We start from the raw sequence: 18,248 nt of genomic DNA, 5'->3' as shown, positions 1-18,248 counted from the left end.
GGTTTCTTCCAATGCAGTGGTTTTTAAACTGGGAGAAATGCTGAAATGGTGGTCAACGCATTTTATTTAGTACCACTTGCCAATCGATTGCAAACTTTTTTCTTGTAATCAACGTTTAGTCGCAAACACCACACTGAGGTGCTGTGACAGAGCGTTCAGTGCACAAATGGCTAATTTACATATTAAACGGGTACGTTTGAAATAAGCCTTGTTTAAATGGCATATAAACAGTTGGGCAGTTACTGCAGTCTGTGTTTGGGATAAAAAAAAAAAAAAAAATGAATACACAATTTTAAAAAACTAAAAGCCTAGTCTTAACTCAATTTTATTTCCTGTGTGCGTTCGTGCCTGCAAATCTATATTTTTTTTTTTTTCAATGACCCGATTAAAGTTTATTGTAACTTAAGTACTAGTATTGGTTCATTTCAAAATACAGAATGTATGGCCAATTAGAAACCGAAGTATTGCCATGCAGTCCAATACAAGCTGTTACTTCTGGTTTGAGAGAGAGTTTTTAGTTTCAATCCAGTGAAAAAAATATGGATTGTGGGCTCAATACTAGTACATTACTAGCAAAGGGCGATCAAGACGAATCACAGGTCGGATTCATAACGCCAAAAATGTGATGCATCTGAAGCTCTCTCCAATTTCCCTGCCATCATCAGTGATGTGTGGTAAGAAGCTGGGACATCCATCAATCAAACTGATACTGGGCGTTTTATTATGATTTTTTAAATTTGGATCAGTACTATACATTTTAGTCACCAAGAATTAAATGCCAATAACATGTTTTTGTAATAAGGTCAGCTGAAGAGATGCGTGGATAGTGAACTTTTCTTTGCCTGCTTTCTGTAACTTATCAATAAAAACACAAGACTGCCATTTGCTATCAAGGAATAGTCCTGTCATTTCTGAGTGATTCAGGCTAGCAAGGAGGCTTTGTTGATTTTAATTAGAAGTACAATAAAATTATTGATGTTTCGACCAACTAGAAACCTGTTTGGAGGGACTATTTTATCCAAAAGCAAAATTCCCCCCCCCCCCCCCCTAAATTATCACACAGTAACTTTTATAATTGTATCCATCACACACTCCAAGGCTTGTGCGTTGTTGTACAGACTTTTTTTCTGTTTTCTTTTTATTATGACTGACTATCTCAATGGGGATATGCAGTGGATCAAGTTTTTTGGAAAGGGGTATGCAGCTTAAAGATTGAAAAACCCTGTAATGCAATTTTGGTGCAATGAATATCCTTTACTCAGCGATACATTTCCCAATATTTTCCCCAAAAAAGTGACAGTGAGTATTGTAGAGACACCTTGGTTGTAGCTACAGCTTTACAGTTTTATTTGTTCTTCAGAAACAAAAAGGTCAGTAAACCGTTGGCATATTTAAAACAAACAAAAATAAGAAATGGTGGTTGGTTCTGAATCAAACATATTGACCCCCTCACTGAAGAAAATGTCCCTGTAAAAATCTGCAAAATCTGCAAGTCCTGGAGCAAACACTCATGCAGGGTTTTGGCATTTCCGAAACAAAACATCTTCCATCCAATTTGAAATTCCTGAACGACTTTCTTCAAAACTATACATTCGTGCAAGTGCTAGACAGAGCTTCCACTTCCCTTCAGACCGCATCTATGGCAATGGCTGACCATTGACAACTATGATTGCAAGTATTTTTTGTGTAAACCTCCCAATTCAAAAAAGATATAATTGTTTGTTAAAGATTTTTCATTTCATATGTTGCACTTAGTTTTATTTGGTGTTGTTTCGTACTTGCAAAAAAAAAAAAAAAACAGGGCTCTAGTAATTAGTAAGACTAATATGTCAATAATTAAAATTGCATTGATTAGTGCAAAGCAAAAATAGTGTAATATATGCAGATAAAGCAAAAAGTACTTGTGTAGGCTCTTCAGGCAGGTTCAGTTCTCAAAGAAAGTGATGCCGACATCTGTGTGCAGTCCTTTCATGCCCTTGGGGGCGGACATGTCTGTCACAGGCTTTGCGAGTAGTTTGGATACATCTTATTTAGTTTTGGGGTCTTTAGGAGATAAACACCCATTAGGTAAGTGTCACATTTCATACTTGAAAGAGAACCCCACTCTAGCCAGATCAAGTTTGTGAATGAACTCTACATTTTAGGTAAGTAGTCCATCTTACCCCCAATGCAGTGGCGCTCTTTCTTTGGTTCTTGGTCACTTTGTCTGGGATCCAGTCAGAGTCCTTTTCCTCCTCTGATTCCGAAGCAGACACCAGCTCCTCCACATTCATGTCTAGCTCTTTGTAGAGGGGCACCCTAGCTGTAGTGTGCCGGCGGTTCCTGGGCTGCAAACCAAAACGATGTATTCAATATAATGACTGTCAATGTCAGGACCTTACCTGAGATCTCCTCTTGAGGACGCTTAGTTGAATAAAGTACACATTCTAGATAACATGCAGTATTTAAAAAAAAAAAAAAAAAAAATCAGTAAATCTTGTTTGGATGAACAAGGATAAGTTGCTCACCTTCGGAGGCACATACTCAAAAGAGGAGTCTAGAGACTGCTCTGCTATTCTTGATAAAATACTGGTCATCTTCTTCCCACTGGCAACCTGCAGCATGGTGAGTTGCTGCAGACAATAGCGAAAGAACAGCAATGAAGATTTAAGACAGCCAGTACCTTCCTCCCATCAGAGCACGCCACTGAATTCCTCCCCTCCGGAAAAGTTTAGCATTTGTCAGCTGCCATATTGGACCACTACAAAAAGTACCCCCTTGTACCTAAACTAGGCACATTAAAACACAAGGTAAAAATGAATTCTACCTGCTTAGAAACTTCATTCTCCTCCATTAGCTTCTGGTTCTGTTCACACAGTTCTTTCATTTTCTCAATCTCTTCCTCCTGTGAAAATACGAGAAACATTTAAGAGCGTTCTCTGTGCAAATGTCTAAAGTAAAAAAAAAAAAAAAAAACACACACAACCAAAAAAAATCATTTACAGCACTCCTGAAATGTCTTTCCTTTCCTAAGGCTACGTACACACACTGCAGTTGGCATGCTTTTTCTGCACTGCTAAACAGCGGTGACGATGTACAGTACCATGACGGTAAATTTGAACATTTAGGCGATCTTCCGACCAGAAGGCTGGTGGGATCGACTTGCGTTTTCCAAATGACTGGATTAAAAATGTACGCGTGTCTAAAGGTGGCATATGCGACTTTGACACGACTTTACTGGAGTACCAAAACAAACAGATGAGATGTTCTGTATCGGTGCAAAAATGAGTTGTGGCAATTGGGGATTTAAGTTATAAAACCAATATACATTTTACAACTGTACTTTGATTAAATAAAAAAAAAAAAAAAAAAAGGTCTGCATTCCTAAATTCAACGATGAGAAGCAACAACTCTCAAAATTGTTCCTAAACTCACCGTTGAGAGCTAGTGACGCGCACCGTTGGCTCAACAAACTCACCGACTCTGAGCTGGTCAGCTGCTCAACAGAAAAAAGACGACACCCATATATGAATGGGATTTAAATGTAGATACTGATACCATCAAAACGGTAATACACGCACATATAGATATATTATATATGTTTTTTTTTTTTTTTTTTTTAATGTACACAAAGTTTGAACTATTAGCTCAAAGAGCCAGCTATATTACGAAGTAATGCAACATTTAATACAAACTTGTATTTAAGATTTTGTATTCTTTTTAGATTCTGAAGCCGCAGGCAGATATGCAGAATCGTTTATTTAAAATTTTACCGTTTGGTTTAGGAATGCAATAAAGCGTTCCTAAATACCCGGAAGTATTGTGACAATAGTGCAGTTTTTGTTGCGTCAGCGCTCAACAGTACCCTTGCATTTAGGTACGTACACAAGGTGTATACGTATGCACTACTTAGCACTGTTATGATTTTTAAGCCATATTTATCACACGGATGTCTGATAAACAATGACATCATTAAATTGTGCAGAAATCCACCGAGCACCAACTGTGGTTGTGTTGATGCGGTGGTAATACACAGTTAGTGCGCATTAACTAACTAACTAACCGAACTGAATTAATAACCACACTCGATACTTGTTCCGAACAGGATTAACTAGTGCGTTTGTCGCTGCCATTTGTAACCATACTGTGTATACAAACCGTATTAAAAGAGCAAAAGGAAGGTGAGCTCACAACCACATTTAGCCTGTGTGTGTATGTAACCTAACTTAATATTCCTCATGGGTGATCAGGTTTTTTTTTTTGTTTTTATATAAAAATGCAAAGAACATTTACGCCCGATTTCACAGATCCCAATTAGAACTAATCTTAAACTACTAAACGCTACCTTTGGTAAGGTAGGGCAAGATTAGTGCTAAAAATCAGCAGTCTAGGAAACCAGCCATCAATTACATAGACAGGACATGCTCATTATAGCTGCAGTATATAAAAAAATAAAAAATAAAAAAGTGCACTTAACTTCTGATGCTCTTATAAGGTCATCAGCGATTAAAAGCAGTTTATTCCTAAACTTAACCCCTCACACAACTAATTCTCATTCCTCTGTTACTGTCATGTAGGTAGACTTCCCTCACCTGAAATCTTAAGCGCTCCAACAGCTTCTCCTCTCGTTGCGATGCAGTCTCTTCTGCCTTGCTGTCATCCACCGCTTTCATCTTGCTCTGCAACTGGCTGAGCAGGTACAGGACCTGAGAAAGAGGGAAGTTCAGGTCAGACCTTGCTGGAGTCAATAAAGATTCCTCACTGGTACTTGCTGGTGAAAAGGTCTACCAATACAATTCCACCAGGGGTCACTGTCGGGATCAGATTTTTACGACCCAACCTGAACCCACAAGTGTTTATCCTTTGCCTACTGCCTATGTAAACTGACCCACATTCACTCATATCTCTACCATTCTCCACAGATTGAGTTTATACAATAAGCTACAGCATTGGTGCCAAGGACATCGATCTTGTTTGTAGTAGACCACAAGTTTAAAACTTAAGTGCTAAAAATATATATTTGGCAATTCACAGTGTGACCATCAAGTATCTATCTATCTATATAATAAATATATATATAATTTTTTTTTTCTTTTTTATTATACACACACACTGTATATATACACACACACACAGCATGACCATCCCGCGGTTTACGTTCCACGTTACGAAGCGGGAGACCTGTCAACATTTATTTTCTTTCTCTAAAGTTGCCATTAAGTTTAATATGAGTGCTGAACCAAGCAGCAAGAAACAGAAAACACCACTTTCACAGTGAGTGGGAGGAAGATTATTTTTTCACCACAAACTCAAAATATGTGTGATCTGCCATTCAAGTCTAGCTCTTGCTAAGGAGGGAAATGTCAAGAGGCATTTCAAAACTGTTCAAAAGAAATATGAAAGCGACTTTCCAGCTAAAAGTGAACTACAAAATAGAAAAGTGAAAGAATTGAAGTCTCAACTAGCTGCCCAACAATCGATCTTTACAAGGCCCAGCTCGAAATCAAAAGGCAGCCACGATTGCATCATTCCAGGTGAGTCGCATACTAGCAAAGCACAAGAAACCGTTCCAGGATGGAGAAATGGTAAGAGATGCCTTTTTAGAGGCAGCAGAATCACTGTTTGAGAATTAAAAAAATAAATCTGAAATAATTTCCGCTATTAAGGATGTCCGCATTAGGATGGGGGGTGGAAAAAGTAGATCCTATGTAACTAAAGCCTGGGCACCACTGGGCTACAGTATACAGTGCGGTTTCTCTAATGCAGGGTTCTCGTCAGCGCTGTTGAGCGTAACGGGCCGCTACGTTGCTACCTGGAAAAATGTAAATCGGGCCGTTACGCTATGTTTTTAGTTTGCGTAACGGCCAAACAAAAAAAACTCCTATGAAACACTTAATTATTCCTTTTTATGTGGGACAGTTTACTTAAAATACTTGTTTCAGCTCTCAATATTCTTCAATGGGTTGGTTGTGGCAGCATGTTCTTTAGTTTGGTGGGTATAATGTATGCGACATGGAGACAAAATTGAACTTCACTGAACTTCATTAGCACCTGATACACAGCTCTATAACAACAAACACCGTTGCAAATCTTTTAGGGATGCACCGAATCCAAGGTTTTGGAATTCTGCCAAATAACAAATCCACAAAAACTGTCAAGAAAACTGAAGGTGACTGTCAAATGAAAAACACTGTCAGTTACTAACAAGGAACGTGCACAATTTATAATTTTGAGCCTTAGTTAAGAGTATTTTTATTACCGAATGGAAATATATCCCTGAATAGGATTTAAATTTGAAACTTGCACAATTCACTGCTAGCCCCCTCCCCCACAACAGAAATGTCAAAATACAGAACAGTTTACTTTACAGTTACAAGAAAGGACAGCACCACCGTTGCCATACTCAACCAGGTGTTGTGAAATATCCTGTATCCCCCGCCTCCTTGTTTTTTTTCACTTCACGTGCATGCGTAACTACGTTTGCTATTCTACACCTGCTGTCTCAGCCTCAAATTCACTACCGTCGAATTTTAATAACGTATAAATACTGGCTTTGCTAGTATTAATCATTGTGTTTTCCACATATATAAATCATCAAAGTTTATTACGTGAATTAAAAAAATTAGTAAAAAACTAATTTATGCTGTTTTTGAAAGAATAAAAACAGCACTAATTATATCCACCTAATTGTAGGCCATTTTAATGTTTTGAAAGGTAAAAACAGGTTTCTCAGGGTCGGACAGAAATGACAACACTATGGCAAAAACCTAGTTTCCCCTCAGTGGAATGGCATACATTACAAATACAAAACATGAACCAATCACTAATCAGTAAGTATACCCAATCTGTCATGGAGGACAGGTGCAAGACTCCTCTGAGCTAATGGCGCTATCTGTCTTAAGGTAACTAGGTTACCCACCAATCAATCCGTGGTTCAGGGGATGGCCTCTGAAACAGCCCTCAGCACCCGTGATCTAAATCCAGGATACAGCGGATCCTGGATGTTCATCCTGTAAAACCTTGTGAACGTATGGAGTCACCTATACCGCTGCATTGCATATGTCTGCGACAAATGCGCCCCGGAACATTGCCCAAGAAGTGGCCTGCTCCCTAGTGGAATGGCCAGTTATCTTCTCCGGCGGGGGCAACTTGGAAAGTTGATACGCCATCTTCACGGTCTCTGTCAGCCGCTGAGATAGGCGCAGTTTGGACAGAGCCGTAGCAAACAGAGTTGCTCCAATTTGCGTCAACCTTTTGTCCTCTCCACATAGTACGCCAGTGCCCTCACCGGGCACAGTGTGTGGAACATCCTTGGAAAGGGGGAGGTTGGAAAGGAGGAGGTTGAAAGGCCTTCAACTCCACCGACTGATTGATATGAAAAACCGAAATTGTCTTCGGTAAAAACGCAGGGTTGGTTCGGAGTGTCACTTGTGACCTCTCTTGTGCAAAAAACAAGCTTTAGCCACGGATAGGGCCTGTAGCTCACTTACTCGCTTTGCGGAAGTGACAGCTACCAAAAAGCTGTTTAAAAAAAAAACAAAAAAAAACACACACAATGAGGTCTGCGGACTGCATGGGCTCAAAAAAAAGGTGGTTCCGCGAGTGCATTCAGCATGACATTCAACCGCCCGTGAGGAACAACGTCCATTCTCGGGGGACAAAGCCTCCTAGACCCTTTCAGAAACTGTCCCGCCAGGAAATGTGATCCTGGGGAGACAGAGTCAATCTTAACATGGCAAGCAGAAATAGCTGCCAGGTAAATTTTTAAAAGTAGAAGGGCTCTTCCCTTCATCCAACAGGTCTTGCAAGAACTGCAAGATTACTGCCATCGGACATGTCGTGGTGAGATCTTCACCCCACAACAGACACCACGTCTGAAAAACGCCCCACTTGTAACCATACTGGGAACGAGCTGAGGCAGCTCTAGCATTCTGTAGGGTGTGCAATCACCCTATTAGACAGACAGAGAGGGCTCAAATGCAGCCGCTCATGGGCCAAACCCAGAGCTGCAGGCTCAATGGGTCCTGGTGCCACAGACTGCCCTGCGCCTGACTGAGCAGGTCGCAGCGGCCGGGCAATTCCTATGGTTGTCCACACAGAAGGTGCATTATACTACCCAAACACTGTCTAGAACAGACCACCCCCCCCAAACTGAGCAGCCAGGCAAGGAGCAGCCAGGCAAGTGGGATGCCACTGTGAGGCCAATGGCTACAGAGTTCAAAGGCTGAGATGGTAGAAAATGTGCATCAGGTCAAAAATATTCATAACACTCCACAAAAAGTAGCCTGTATGGCAGGGTGGGAAGGAGGAAGCTATTACTAAAAATAAGCCATCTCAAAGCCCACATGGAGTTTGCAACAAAGCACCTGAACGATCCTGCAAAAATGTGGCAAAAGGTATCGTGGTCAGAAGAGACCAAATTGGAACTTTTTTTTATCTAAATGCCAAGTGTTACGTTTGGTGCAGACCCAACACAGCACATCTCCCAGTCAACACCATCCCTACAGTCAAGCATGGTGGTGGCAGCATCATGCTATTGGGATGCTTCTCAGCAGGGACTGGAAAGCTTGTTAGGATTGAAGGAAAAATGGATGGAGCAAAGAACAGGCAAATACTAGAGGAAAACCTGTTTCAGTCTGCTAAAGTTAAAATTAGGATGAAAAAAAAAAAAAAAAATCACCTTTTAGCAAGACAATCCAAAGCACAAGGCCAAAGCTACACTGGAGTGGCTTAAGAATAAGAAAGTGAATGTCCTTGAGTGGCCCAGTCAAGTCCTCATTTGAATCCTATTGAGAAAGACTTGAAAAATGCTGTACTTAAAGTGATCCCCAAGCAAATCTGCCGAGAAGAATAGGCACAAATTGCACCAAGCTGGTGTGCAAAGTTGGTAGAGACTTACCCAAAAAGACTTGCTGCTGTAATTGCTGCCAAAGGTGCTTCCACCAAGTTGAAGGGTCTGAAGCTCAGACTCCAAATAAGTGCAAGTTAGTTCTGTTCAACTATCTGTTTTGTTCTGTGCATATTTACTAGTAAATGTATGCTATAAAAATCTGTGTAAAACTTACATGCTGCATTTTATTTGAGACTTATTTTTTAATCTATACAAGGCATAGCGCCGCATTGACCAAACATTTCAATTTTAATGTTGTTCTATTAGTGTTGGTGACCATGGTTTTGTTGCATGTTGAATAATAAAAGGGGGTTTCGCAGTGGCAGAGTTTTTTTTTTTTTTTTTTTTTTTTTTTTTTTTTTAAAAAGCATTTAAAAAGCATAAAGGTCAAGTTAAAGGGGGTAAGAGATTGAAAAAAATAGACTGAAAAAATGGTAAATTCTTTAAATAAATCAATTAGTCGATTTGACAAAAAAAAAAAAAAAAAAAAAAAAAAAAAAAAAAAGAAAAGAAAAAAGTAGCAAGCTTAACTTATCCATAATTCGTTAAAGGAAAGCAGTTGTGGATTTTTTGAGAGAGTGAATACATGCAGGAACTTGTGACATTTAGTGGTCAACTCATTACAATGCAGCCAGGGAACAAGCTCTTATTCTCAATGTAGATTCTGCACCACAGTAAATTATATCAGTCTGCTTCATCATCCGCTTAGAAGAATCAAAGCACCTGGGACGGATGTGATTCTTAAAACGGACTGCCCTGTATTTTCAAATCATGCAACTACAAAGAACTGTAGGTTTTCAGAATGCAAAATGCTCAGAACTGAACAGCCTTTGCCAACACCTCTTCTATAAAATGTGCATTCCTTGTATAAAGTTCATCTCCAAAACTTCCTAAAAAATAAAAAACTATGGTCAGGTTGATCGAGGCCCTTTCTCTCTTCTGTGAATAAACTGGTACCTTCTCTTGGTGTCTCTGCTCCTGCTCTACCAGGTGGCTCTGATGCTCTGTCTCCACCTCTGCCATGATCTTCCTATCTTCAAACACCATCTTCTGCAAATCAGAGTAGTTGGTCTTCTCCTGCTTCAGATCATTGTCCAGCTTTGTAACTGTAACCTTGGCTGAAACAAGCTGCCAAGATAATCCACACCAGCCATACAGGGAATTGAAAAGGGGGGGGGGGGTATTTGTCAACACAAGGAATACCTTAATTGGAATACATTAAATCTACAAAAATGATCAATTTTGTTAGCACACAGACCCTTTAGATAAAGCACAGCCCACCAAAATGTGCCTAACTTATTTTTAATTTAATATGCTTCTGTTCCTTGTCCAAAGACTGCTACATATTCATATTAAAGTGGTAGTTCTTTTAAAAGGAAATAAGCTACGTACAAGCCTGAAATTTAGAAATATTGTACAAATTCAACCAGTCTGATTTAATTAAAAAAAAAAAAAAAGTCCTGTTTGCTTCTCCAACCCTTTGTCTAGCGACAGTTTGCATGTTGAGAGGGTAAAAGCAGCCTCACCTCTTCCATCAGGAACTTAACGGCACACTTGGCCTCCAGGATAGTGCCAATCGACTCCCAGCGCTGCTTCACTCGCTTCTCATTGTCAGCATCCAGCACTTTCTGCTGTAAGTCTGCAATCTGAGCACTCCTGACGAGATCCAAACAAACAATAAAATGAACGATCTTAAACACTGAAAGCATTAGTTTGCCATGTTAATGATAAAGGAGTCAGTTCCGTTATCCATTAGCATTTCACTGGACAAATCTTGATACTTGGTGCATTATTTCTATCCTACAGGTTTTGTAGATAATTAATGCAAGGCTTGGATGGAAGTTTAATTGGTTCAGTTAAATTGTTTAACTGAACCAACCCCCCCCCCCCCCCCCGCCCCCCACCCCGCCACCCACTTAGGCAGCCAAGCACCAATTCCCCACCCAGACTGACCTGAGCTCCATCTCAGTCTCTAGGTTTTCAATCTGCTTCCCAAGAGAAGCTTCCAGTTCTTGCCTTCCCTCCAGCTCTGCTATTGTGAAAGTGCGCCTCTATGAAGAAAATCAATTTATCAACACAGAGAACCTCGGGAACTGCCTTCATCCAACACTCAGAACAGCTTCCTTGGGAAGGTCTTTTTTACAATGCATTTAAAAATGCAATATTGTCCCTACTGAAATGTGAGAAACTAGGTCCGACAGCAATGCTGCAAACCACTCCACAGCACTCCAATACTCACCCGTATTTTGGCCGGCGGGATCTCCCCTGTCTCACTCTTCTGTTTCAGCTGCAACACTTCCTTTGCCAATATCTTGCGGTCCTCCAGCAGGTCTCGAAGATGGCGCCGGGCCTCCTCTGTGCTGACTAGCACCTCCACCTCATTCAGGAGCCAGTTCTGTGGAGTCACAGGGAGAGGAACATGGTCAACTGCCACACCACCCACAGAATCCAGCACTTCATTTGTTTCAATACACATTTCAATACATTAAATCAAAACATTTGTTTTAGACACAAAGAACTTCTACACCCCCCCCCCCCCCCACACACTACACCCACCCACCCACAAAAACTACCATACTGTAGTTAAGGCAATTAAAACCCAGTAACACTTAAAAGCAATTTCCATCAGAATTGTTGTTCAACTGCATGAGCAGAAGCATAGGGATACAATACATCACAATGAGCAAGTAAGAAATCCATCAGGTTCTTGAAGGCTTGATTGATTCTGTCGTTTACCTTGGCAAGCAATAACTGGCTTTCAGAGGGCATCGACTCCTCAAACACAGGTAATTATGTGGAATTACTTTCCTTGATACTTGTTATGACATCATGTTAAGCAATCGCTTGTCAATAGCCACAGTATTCTTGGGTGCCTCTAAAAAGTCTCTTTTTGACCAACAGTGGCCAAAATTACTGGTTGTGTAAATCTGTTGTGTGTTATTTTTTTATTTTTATTTTTTATTTTATGGACTTAGAAGATTTACTATGCAGGACAGCTGCTAGAAGATAGGATTAATCTACCAATTAAACAATTAATGCCCATGAATTAACCGATCAAATCTTAAATATAGCGACAGCTCTAGTTTTAACATTGTTGCCTAAACTCTTCAGATCGTAGAAATTGGTGAAAAACATTCTACAACTAGCTGCTTCAGTACTTGACAGAATTGCGTGAATGATGCTTTACCCTTCTTTACACAAAGCTGCAGGCTTGCTCTGCATAGATAGAGGTAACTTGCAAAACCTAGATATTCTTTCTTTCAACACCCCCTACTTGGTTTAGTATTTCTCCCAAGGATCTATACCTTCACTCTGCTTGCAGCACCCTCCATGCCCCGGCTCTGATTATCTTTCCTCTTCTCTGCAGCCTCGCTCCTCTTCTGTAGGGCATCTTTCAGCCGCTTGTTCGCAGCAGCAGCCTATAGACAAGAGGAAGAGCTTACAACTGTGGACAGGATGAATTAATTATTTATTATTAACGAGTGACTCTCCAGTTCACATTTGTCACCTCCAAAATGGCCAAGTAGTTTTGGCACAGCAAAATGTACCCTTTGATAAGTGTACAAAAGTTAGAGTAAAGATATGCTAATTTAGGTTTGGGACAGGGTGAAATTTCAAAATGAAGATATTAAAATGTGTGTTTTTTTAATCTAGACAATTTATTACAACAATGAACTAATGAAGATTAAACTTTTTCCTATTCACAATTTGTTCTCTTCAGTATTACAAGCGATTAACAGACAGACTATTCCATAGGATTTACGAGTTTTGTATAAGACACATAAATTACATGGAAGCATGAAAACTTCAGCAGAACCAGGTGTGGATTTACAGCTACTGGTAGCCTCCTGATGTTTTAATTACTAGTCAACTAAAATACACTTAAAACTAATACATGGATTACTTTAAATTCATCTATCTTATTATAATGCTGTATGCCATGCTATCATGTGTATGCAATCTGGGAACAAAAAATTTAAATGCTAGAAAAAAATCTACTTGTCCTTAAATTTACTTGCCCCCTCCCCATAGCACAAAACACACACAAAAAGTAGAACTTGTAGGATTTTGGTTTTGTTTAATAGTGAACACAATCAATTGGCGATTAAAAGGGTCAGATCTAGCCTTGTAGCGTGATGGGTTCATAAATTCAGGATACACAAAACGTTCCCTGCGACCCCACCTCACCTCAACAAATATAATATTCTTTAAAAGGAAATGTTTCTTCCAGTGCACACTTGCTGGTAATGTAAGTAACATACTAAGTGTACTACTAGAAAAAGCAATATTTGGGAGTTATTAAAATATAAAAATAGCTTCTGTTTGTTGCCCCCCCCCCCCCCCTCTTTCTCTATAAGCTGAATCCAACTCCTGATGTACAGGTGTTTGACTTTGCTGCATCACAGATACAAAGTCATTGCCTATTACTGCTGCTTTGTGGAATTCTCATTTGTATTGACATTGTTTTAGTTTTCTAACTGCTGAACCCCATTTTGTTTTTTAAAAGGACTTGTGTATAACTGGTCATATATACACACACAGTGTCACCTCAAATTATTGGCACCCTTGATAAGGGCAAAGATGAGCAAAAAAGGCAGTATAAAATAAAACAGGTAATGAGCTCTATTTTATGCTCAAATATGGGAAAACTTATTTTATACTAATAAATTGCTCAGGAGAAAATGTTTATTTAACAATTTTTTTTTTCTCAAAAAGATATGCGTCAAAATTGGCACTCCTAAAGATTTTTATAAATAAAATCAAACAATTAAATTTGCATTAACATTCTACTTTTTTTTTGAGTACATCTCAGTCTTAAGGAACTGTATCGTGGCCTTTCATGGTTTCACAGGGGTATAAAAATGAGGTAACACACATGTAAAATCCATTTGTCATCCATCACCATGGGGAAAGTCAAAAAACTCAAATGGTTGTTGACCTTCATAAATCAGGCAACGGGTACAAAAAAAAAAAGCTAAAAACCTAAATATACCACTTACCACTATCAGGGCAATAATTAAGACGTTCAAAACCAGTGGAACAGTGGTAAATCTGCCTGGTAGAGGACGCAAGTGCATCTTTCCCCCTGTGCACAGTGAGGAAGAGGCAAAGAAGAATCCAAGGGCCACAGTTGGAGAATTACAGAACTTGGTTGCATCTTGGGGTCACCAAGTCTCCAAATCTACAATTAGACGCCACCTCCATGTCAAGAGTCAATATTTGGAAGGGTTGCCAGAAGAAAGCCTTTATTGAGAGCAACCAACAAATGCAAGAGCCTGGAGTTTGCTAAACAGCATTGGCACTTGGATTGGAACAGGGTGCTATGGTCAGATGAGATGAAAATAGAGCTCTTTGGCCACGCACACCAGTGGTGGGTTTGGCATCGAAAGAAGGATGGAGATGCAGAAAATAACCTCATACCTACTGTAAAATATGGTGGTGGATCTTTGATGTTATGGTGCTGTTTTGCTTCCACTGGTCCTGGGGCCCTTGTTATGGTCAATGGCATCATGAACTCTACCAAATACCAGGACATTTTAGCCAGAAACCTGGTTACCTCTGCCAGGAGGCTGAAACTTGGCCGCAAGTGGATCTTCCAGCAAGACAATGACCCCCAAGCACACATCAAATCCACAAAGAAATGGTTACTTAACTACAAAATCCACATTTTGCAATGGCCATCGCAGTCTCCAGACTTGAATCCCATTGAAAAACTGTGTTTTGAATTGAAGAGGGAAGTCCATAAGCGCAGACCGAAGGATAAATCTGGAAAGATTCTGTATGGAGGAATGGTCTAAGATCCCTTCCAATGTGTTCTCCAATCTCCAATTACAGAAAAAGGCTCAGTGCCATTATCCTTGCAAGGGGAGGGTGCACAAAGTACTGAAAACAAGGGTGTCAATAATTTTGGAGGTGACACTGTGTGTGTGTGTGTATATATTTTTAAAGTGTACAACCATTTCAGTTTTGTCCTCATCTAAATCGCATATAAGCATTTAAATTTCTATAATTAAACATTTGTTAGTCTTCATTTTAATAGTTTCACAAAATCAATGGATTGTTCATGTCCAATAAACTAATAATGCTTCCGTTTAAATGTATTTTTTTTGTTGCATTTAAAAATAAATAAAAAAAATTAAAAACCATCACTACACAATTAACCACGACAGGTTGTGAATTACAGCGATTTTTTCTACTCTGCCAATACCTTAGCAACTCTTGTTTTTGTAACTTTACTAAATTGCTGCATTTAAAAGTCAGGTTCATGTTAAGAAAGCAGTATACTTATTTGCTAATTTACAAAAAAAAAGTAATACCTTAATTTAAAAGGATTAGTCTGTGCATTGCCAGAGATCAGCTAGCCAATCTGCGATAGGTGTGGGACGGGATGAAAACACTTCCACAATTACGTTTTCAGAAACTTGCATGGCTCTCTATAAAAATATACCTGGAGTGTCTTTGGAATGGCTGTAAGTGAGGCAATACCAAGTAAAACACTGTTGAGAGCTCACCTCCTCAGTCTTGCGCCTCAGAACAGTGGCCTGCTTCTGAAAGTCCCTCTCCAGCTTCAGCATCTCATACTGCCTCTTGCGGTCCTGCAGGGGAAATTACACAGAAAAAGGATCATTCAAGAGACAAATGGCATTGGGCAAAATGCACTGCTTCAACTGATTAAGGGATATTAAATTTTTTTTTTTTTTTTTTTTTTTTTTTTTTGCTGTATTAAATTTTTTACATGAAGCACCGATTTCAGGCGAGGTGTCAGGTGATGGTAACAAGCATACAAGATTACAATTTATACTGGGAGAGGGAGTCCCAGTTTCCTGCTCTGCCCCCCATAAAGTTTCAATCTGGAGCATGACCACCAATACAGGCCTGGCATGGATTATGCATGCTGAAAATGTGCATCTTCTTCAAACATTTAACAGAATACCCTTTAATTGGAGCTGTGTGGATACTGCAGCCAAAATACAAGAATGCTCAGGGAAACAAACAGAGCAACAGTATTCCACAGCGCTCAGACAACACAATCTCAGCATAAAGTGATCAAACCATAGTTTAAAAAATCATGCTTTTGGTGATCGACTCCAGTAAGTTATTAATTCCACAGTGAGAGAAGTCACTGGAGGTAAAGGTTGATTTAGCATGGCAGTTTCCTCAGACCGACCTTCTCTTTCAGCTGCAGAACCTCTTTATCCTTCTTTTGTTTCCACTGGCGGAACTTCTCACCATCCTCCTTCATCTGCCTCATCAGCTGGACTCGCTGGCCTTTCATGGACTGCAGGGAAAAACAGAATGGACTGGTTAAGAGTCTAATTAGTTGTTATGCTTTATGAAATAAGTCAAATAGTAATTGCTTGGAAATTTACATTTTGCACCTTTAAGAACCTGTAAAATGTCAAAATCAGATTGGTTGCTCATGGGAATTGACTATCTGAATAGTGTTTGGTTTTGGTTACAGTAGTAAGCCACAGTAGTACCTGGATCTCCAGGTGGAGTTTAGTGACGTTGTTTAAGGATAACTCCTTCATCTTCAGCAGCTTGGCCTGCTCCATCAGCTTTTTCTTCAGGTCAGACATCTGGGTCTCCAGCTCCTGCAGGCGCTTCCTTCGCTGTTCACTGAGCCTGTGGGACAAAGACATACAGACATTGTCAGTTGCCAGTGGGGAAATAAGTCCTTTAGAGAGAATAATCCAGCATACCTTCATCACAATAAACACACCAGAGACTTACTTGGCCTGGTTAATGTCTTTCTTTGCACAATGCAGGGCAAGGACCAGTTCCTCTTTCTCCTTCTGCAGGGAGCCCACTTCACCCTGCAGAATCTTTATGTTTTCCTGTAGAGGGATGGGTCAGAGAAAGAGAACAGGTGAATAAAACACCCCACACACGGGCCGAGCTTCAGGAACAATTCTTTAACTGCTTTACCATTAACTTGAACATTTTTGTAAAGGGTGTGCTTTATGCAACCACAACACAGCCTTCATTCTAACAAGACTCTTTACAAAAATAATTCTAGACGATATGAATACATGCTCCCCCTTATTGAAAGGATTTGTGCAGAAAACACCATTGTATTGTGACCCTTGCCTGATGTTCCGACTGCATGGGCTCCAGGTGGCTGTTACTCTGGCTCATCTTCTTGGCTAATGACTCTTTCAGGGTCAGCACCTTGTTGAGCTCAATCAGCTCCTTGGACATCTGCGCCTGTCGCAAGGCATGCTGGGTGGTGAAGGCATCCGAGAAACGTTTGTCTGCTTGGATGGAATTTGGGATCTGGGAAGGAAATGAAGACTGTAGAGCTTTAAAATCAGCTCTCATTTACATCAAGATATATATATATATATATATATATATATAAATATATATATATATATATATATATATAAAAAAAAAAAGCAGGCTAAAGACTCACTTCAAAATTATGGATGCAACAGTTATGATTTTCCCCCCAAATGGAAATTTGTATAAAATTCCAAACTGAACTATACCCACGAAAGAGAACTCTTTCGGGAGCTAAACGTACTTCAAACTTGCGCCACGCTGTGATGTAAATTACCAACAGCCAGTCATGGGAAAGTATGAGGCTCCTTTGTGAGGAAGAAATAAAAATAATAAAATAAAGAGGAAAAGCTTGTGGTTTTAACTTCAGATTTTCCAGAGTTGTGCAATACAACATTAAGTAGGTTTGAAATCTACTTTCATCAAACCGGAGCTCTTGGATCAGCCAATGATAATCGCCGTACCCTTTTCTTTTCGTGAGGATGTCATGGGCTCACAGCGATCTCACTTTTTTTTCTTTCTCTTGTAGAGCAGGGTGATTGCAATGATCTTTGTTTGCTGTTCATTGTTCAGGTATTGTGTTGTCAGTTTTTACTTAACTACCAACATATTTATGTTCAAATGCCATATTTAATTATTAATAAGTTGATAAAGTGGGAACAAATGGAACTGAACATTTTTGAAAAATTGAATTTGGTATTGCCAAGAATGGAACAATTAGTAGCCCTAAATATGGTTACAATTGAAGGCAGTGCAGATGCCAGGGTTTTATGCAGTAGTATAAAGCAATTTTATGCAGGACACCAGTTAAGCATGCAGTCTATATCTACAATAACAACCGGCAGGATCAGAGGATGATTAAAAAAAAAATCAGAGGCAGAGACACAATAAATGTCTTGCTTAAATTTAAAAGGAAATTGTAAAATTGTTGAGAGATACTTCTGTGAGCAGGTCAGTTTATTTGTATTACGGTAGCTTCATTTATTGTAGATGTATTGAAAGGAGTTTACTTAGATGATTACTTTATTGCTGCACTCTCCCGGCATATTCATTGAATTCAAGTGTAAGGGCCTTATTCAAGGCTGGCGTTAACTTG

The 18,248-nt window shown here is 39.6% G+C and overlaps 1 protein-coding gene across 3 annotated transcripts in view; it reads right to left on the bottom strand.

Annotated features, from left to right (window-relative positions):
* LOC121295238 (chromosome-associated kinesin KIF4-like) overlaps positions 1-18,248 on the bottom strand; it is a 47,993-nt gene that overhangs the window by 8,389 nt on the left and 21,356 nt on the right. For 2 of the 3 annotated variants that reach the window (XM_041219675.1, XM_041219677.1), the window contains exons 15-28: positions 16,961-17,164; positions 16,604-16,707; positions 16,351-16,495; positions 16,038-16,148; positions 15,382-15,465; positions 12,175-12,288; positions 11,109-11,264; positions 10,823-10,920; positions 10,396-10,525; positions 9,827-9,997; positions 4,572-4,685; positions 2,807-2,884; positions 2,508-2,612; positions 2,163-2,327 (exon numbers count right to left, since the gene is read on the bottom strand). In XM_041219675.1, the coding sequence (XP_041075609.1) occupies positions 2,163-2,327; positions 2,508-2,612; positions 2,807-2,884; positions 4,572-4,685; positions 9,827-9,997; positions 10,396-10,525; positions 10,823-10,920; positions 11,109-11,264; positions 12,175-12,288; positions 15,382-15,465; positions 16,038-16,148; positions 16,351-16,495; positions 16,604-16,707; positions 16,961-17,164 (1,779 nt within the window). The remainder of the gene's footprint in view (positions 1-2,162; positions 2,328-2,507; positions 2,613-2,806; positions 2,885-4,571; positions 4,686-9,826; positions 9,998-10,395; positions 10,526-10,822; positions 10,921-11,108; positions 11,265-12,174; positions 12,289-15,381; positions 15,466-16,037; positions 16,149-16,350; positions 16,496-16,603; positions 16,708-16,960; positions 17,165-18,248) is intronic. The other variant, XM_041219676.1, reaches the window with a different exon arrangement.

The sequence above is a fragment of the Polyodon spathula genome, chromosome 20 (assembly GCF_017654505.1).
Source record: "Polyodon spathula isolate WHYD16114869_AA chromosome 20, ASM1765450v1, whole genome shotgun sequence".
NCBI classification, from domain to species: Eukaryota; Metazoa; Chordata; class Actinopteri; order Acipenseriformes; family Polyodontidae; genus Polyodon; species Polyodon spathula.
This window is presented reverse-complemented; position numbering and strand designations above follow the sequence as displayed.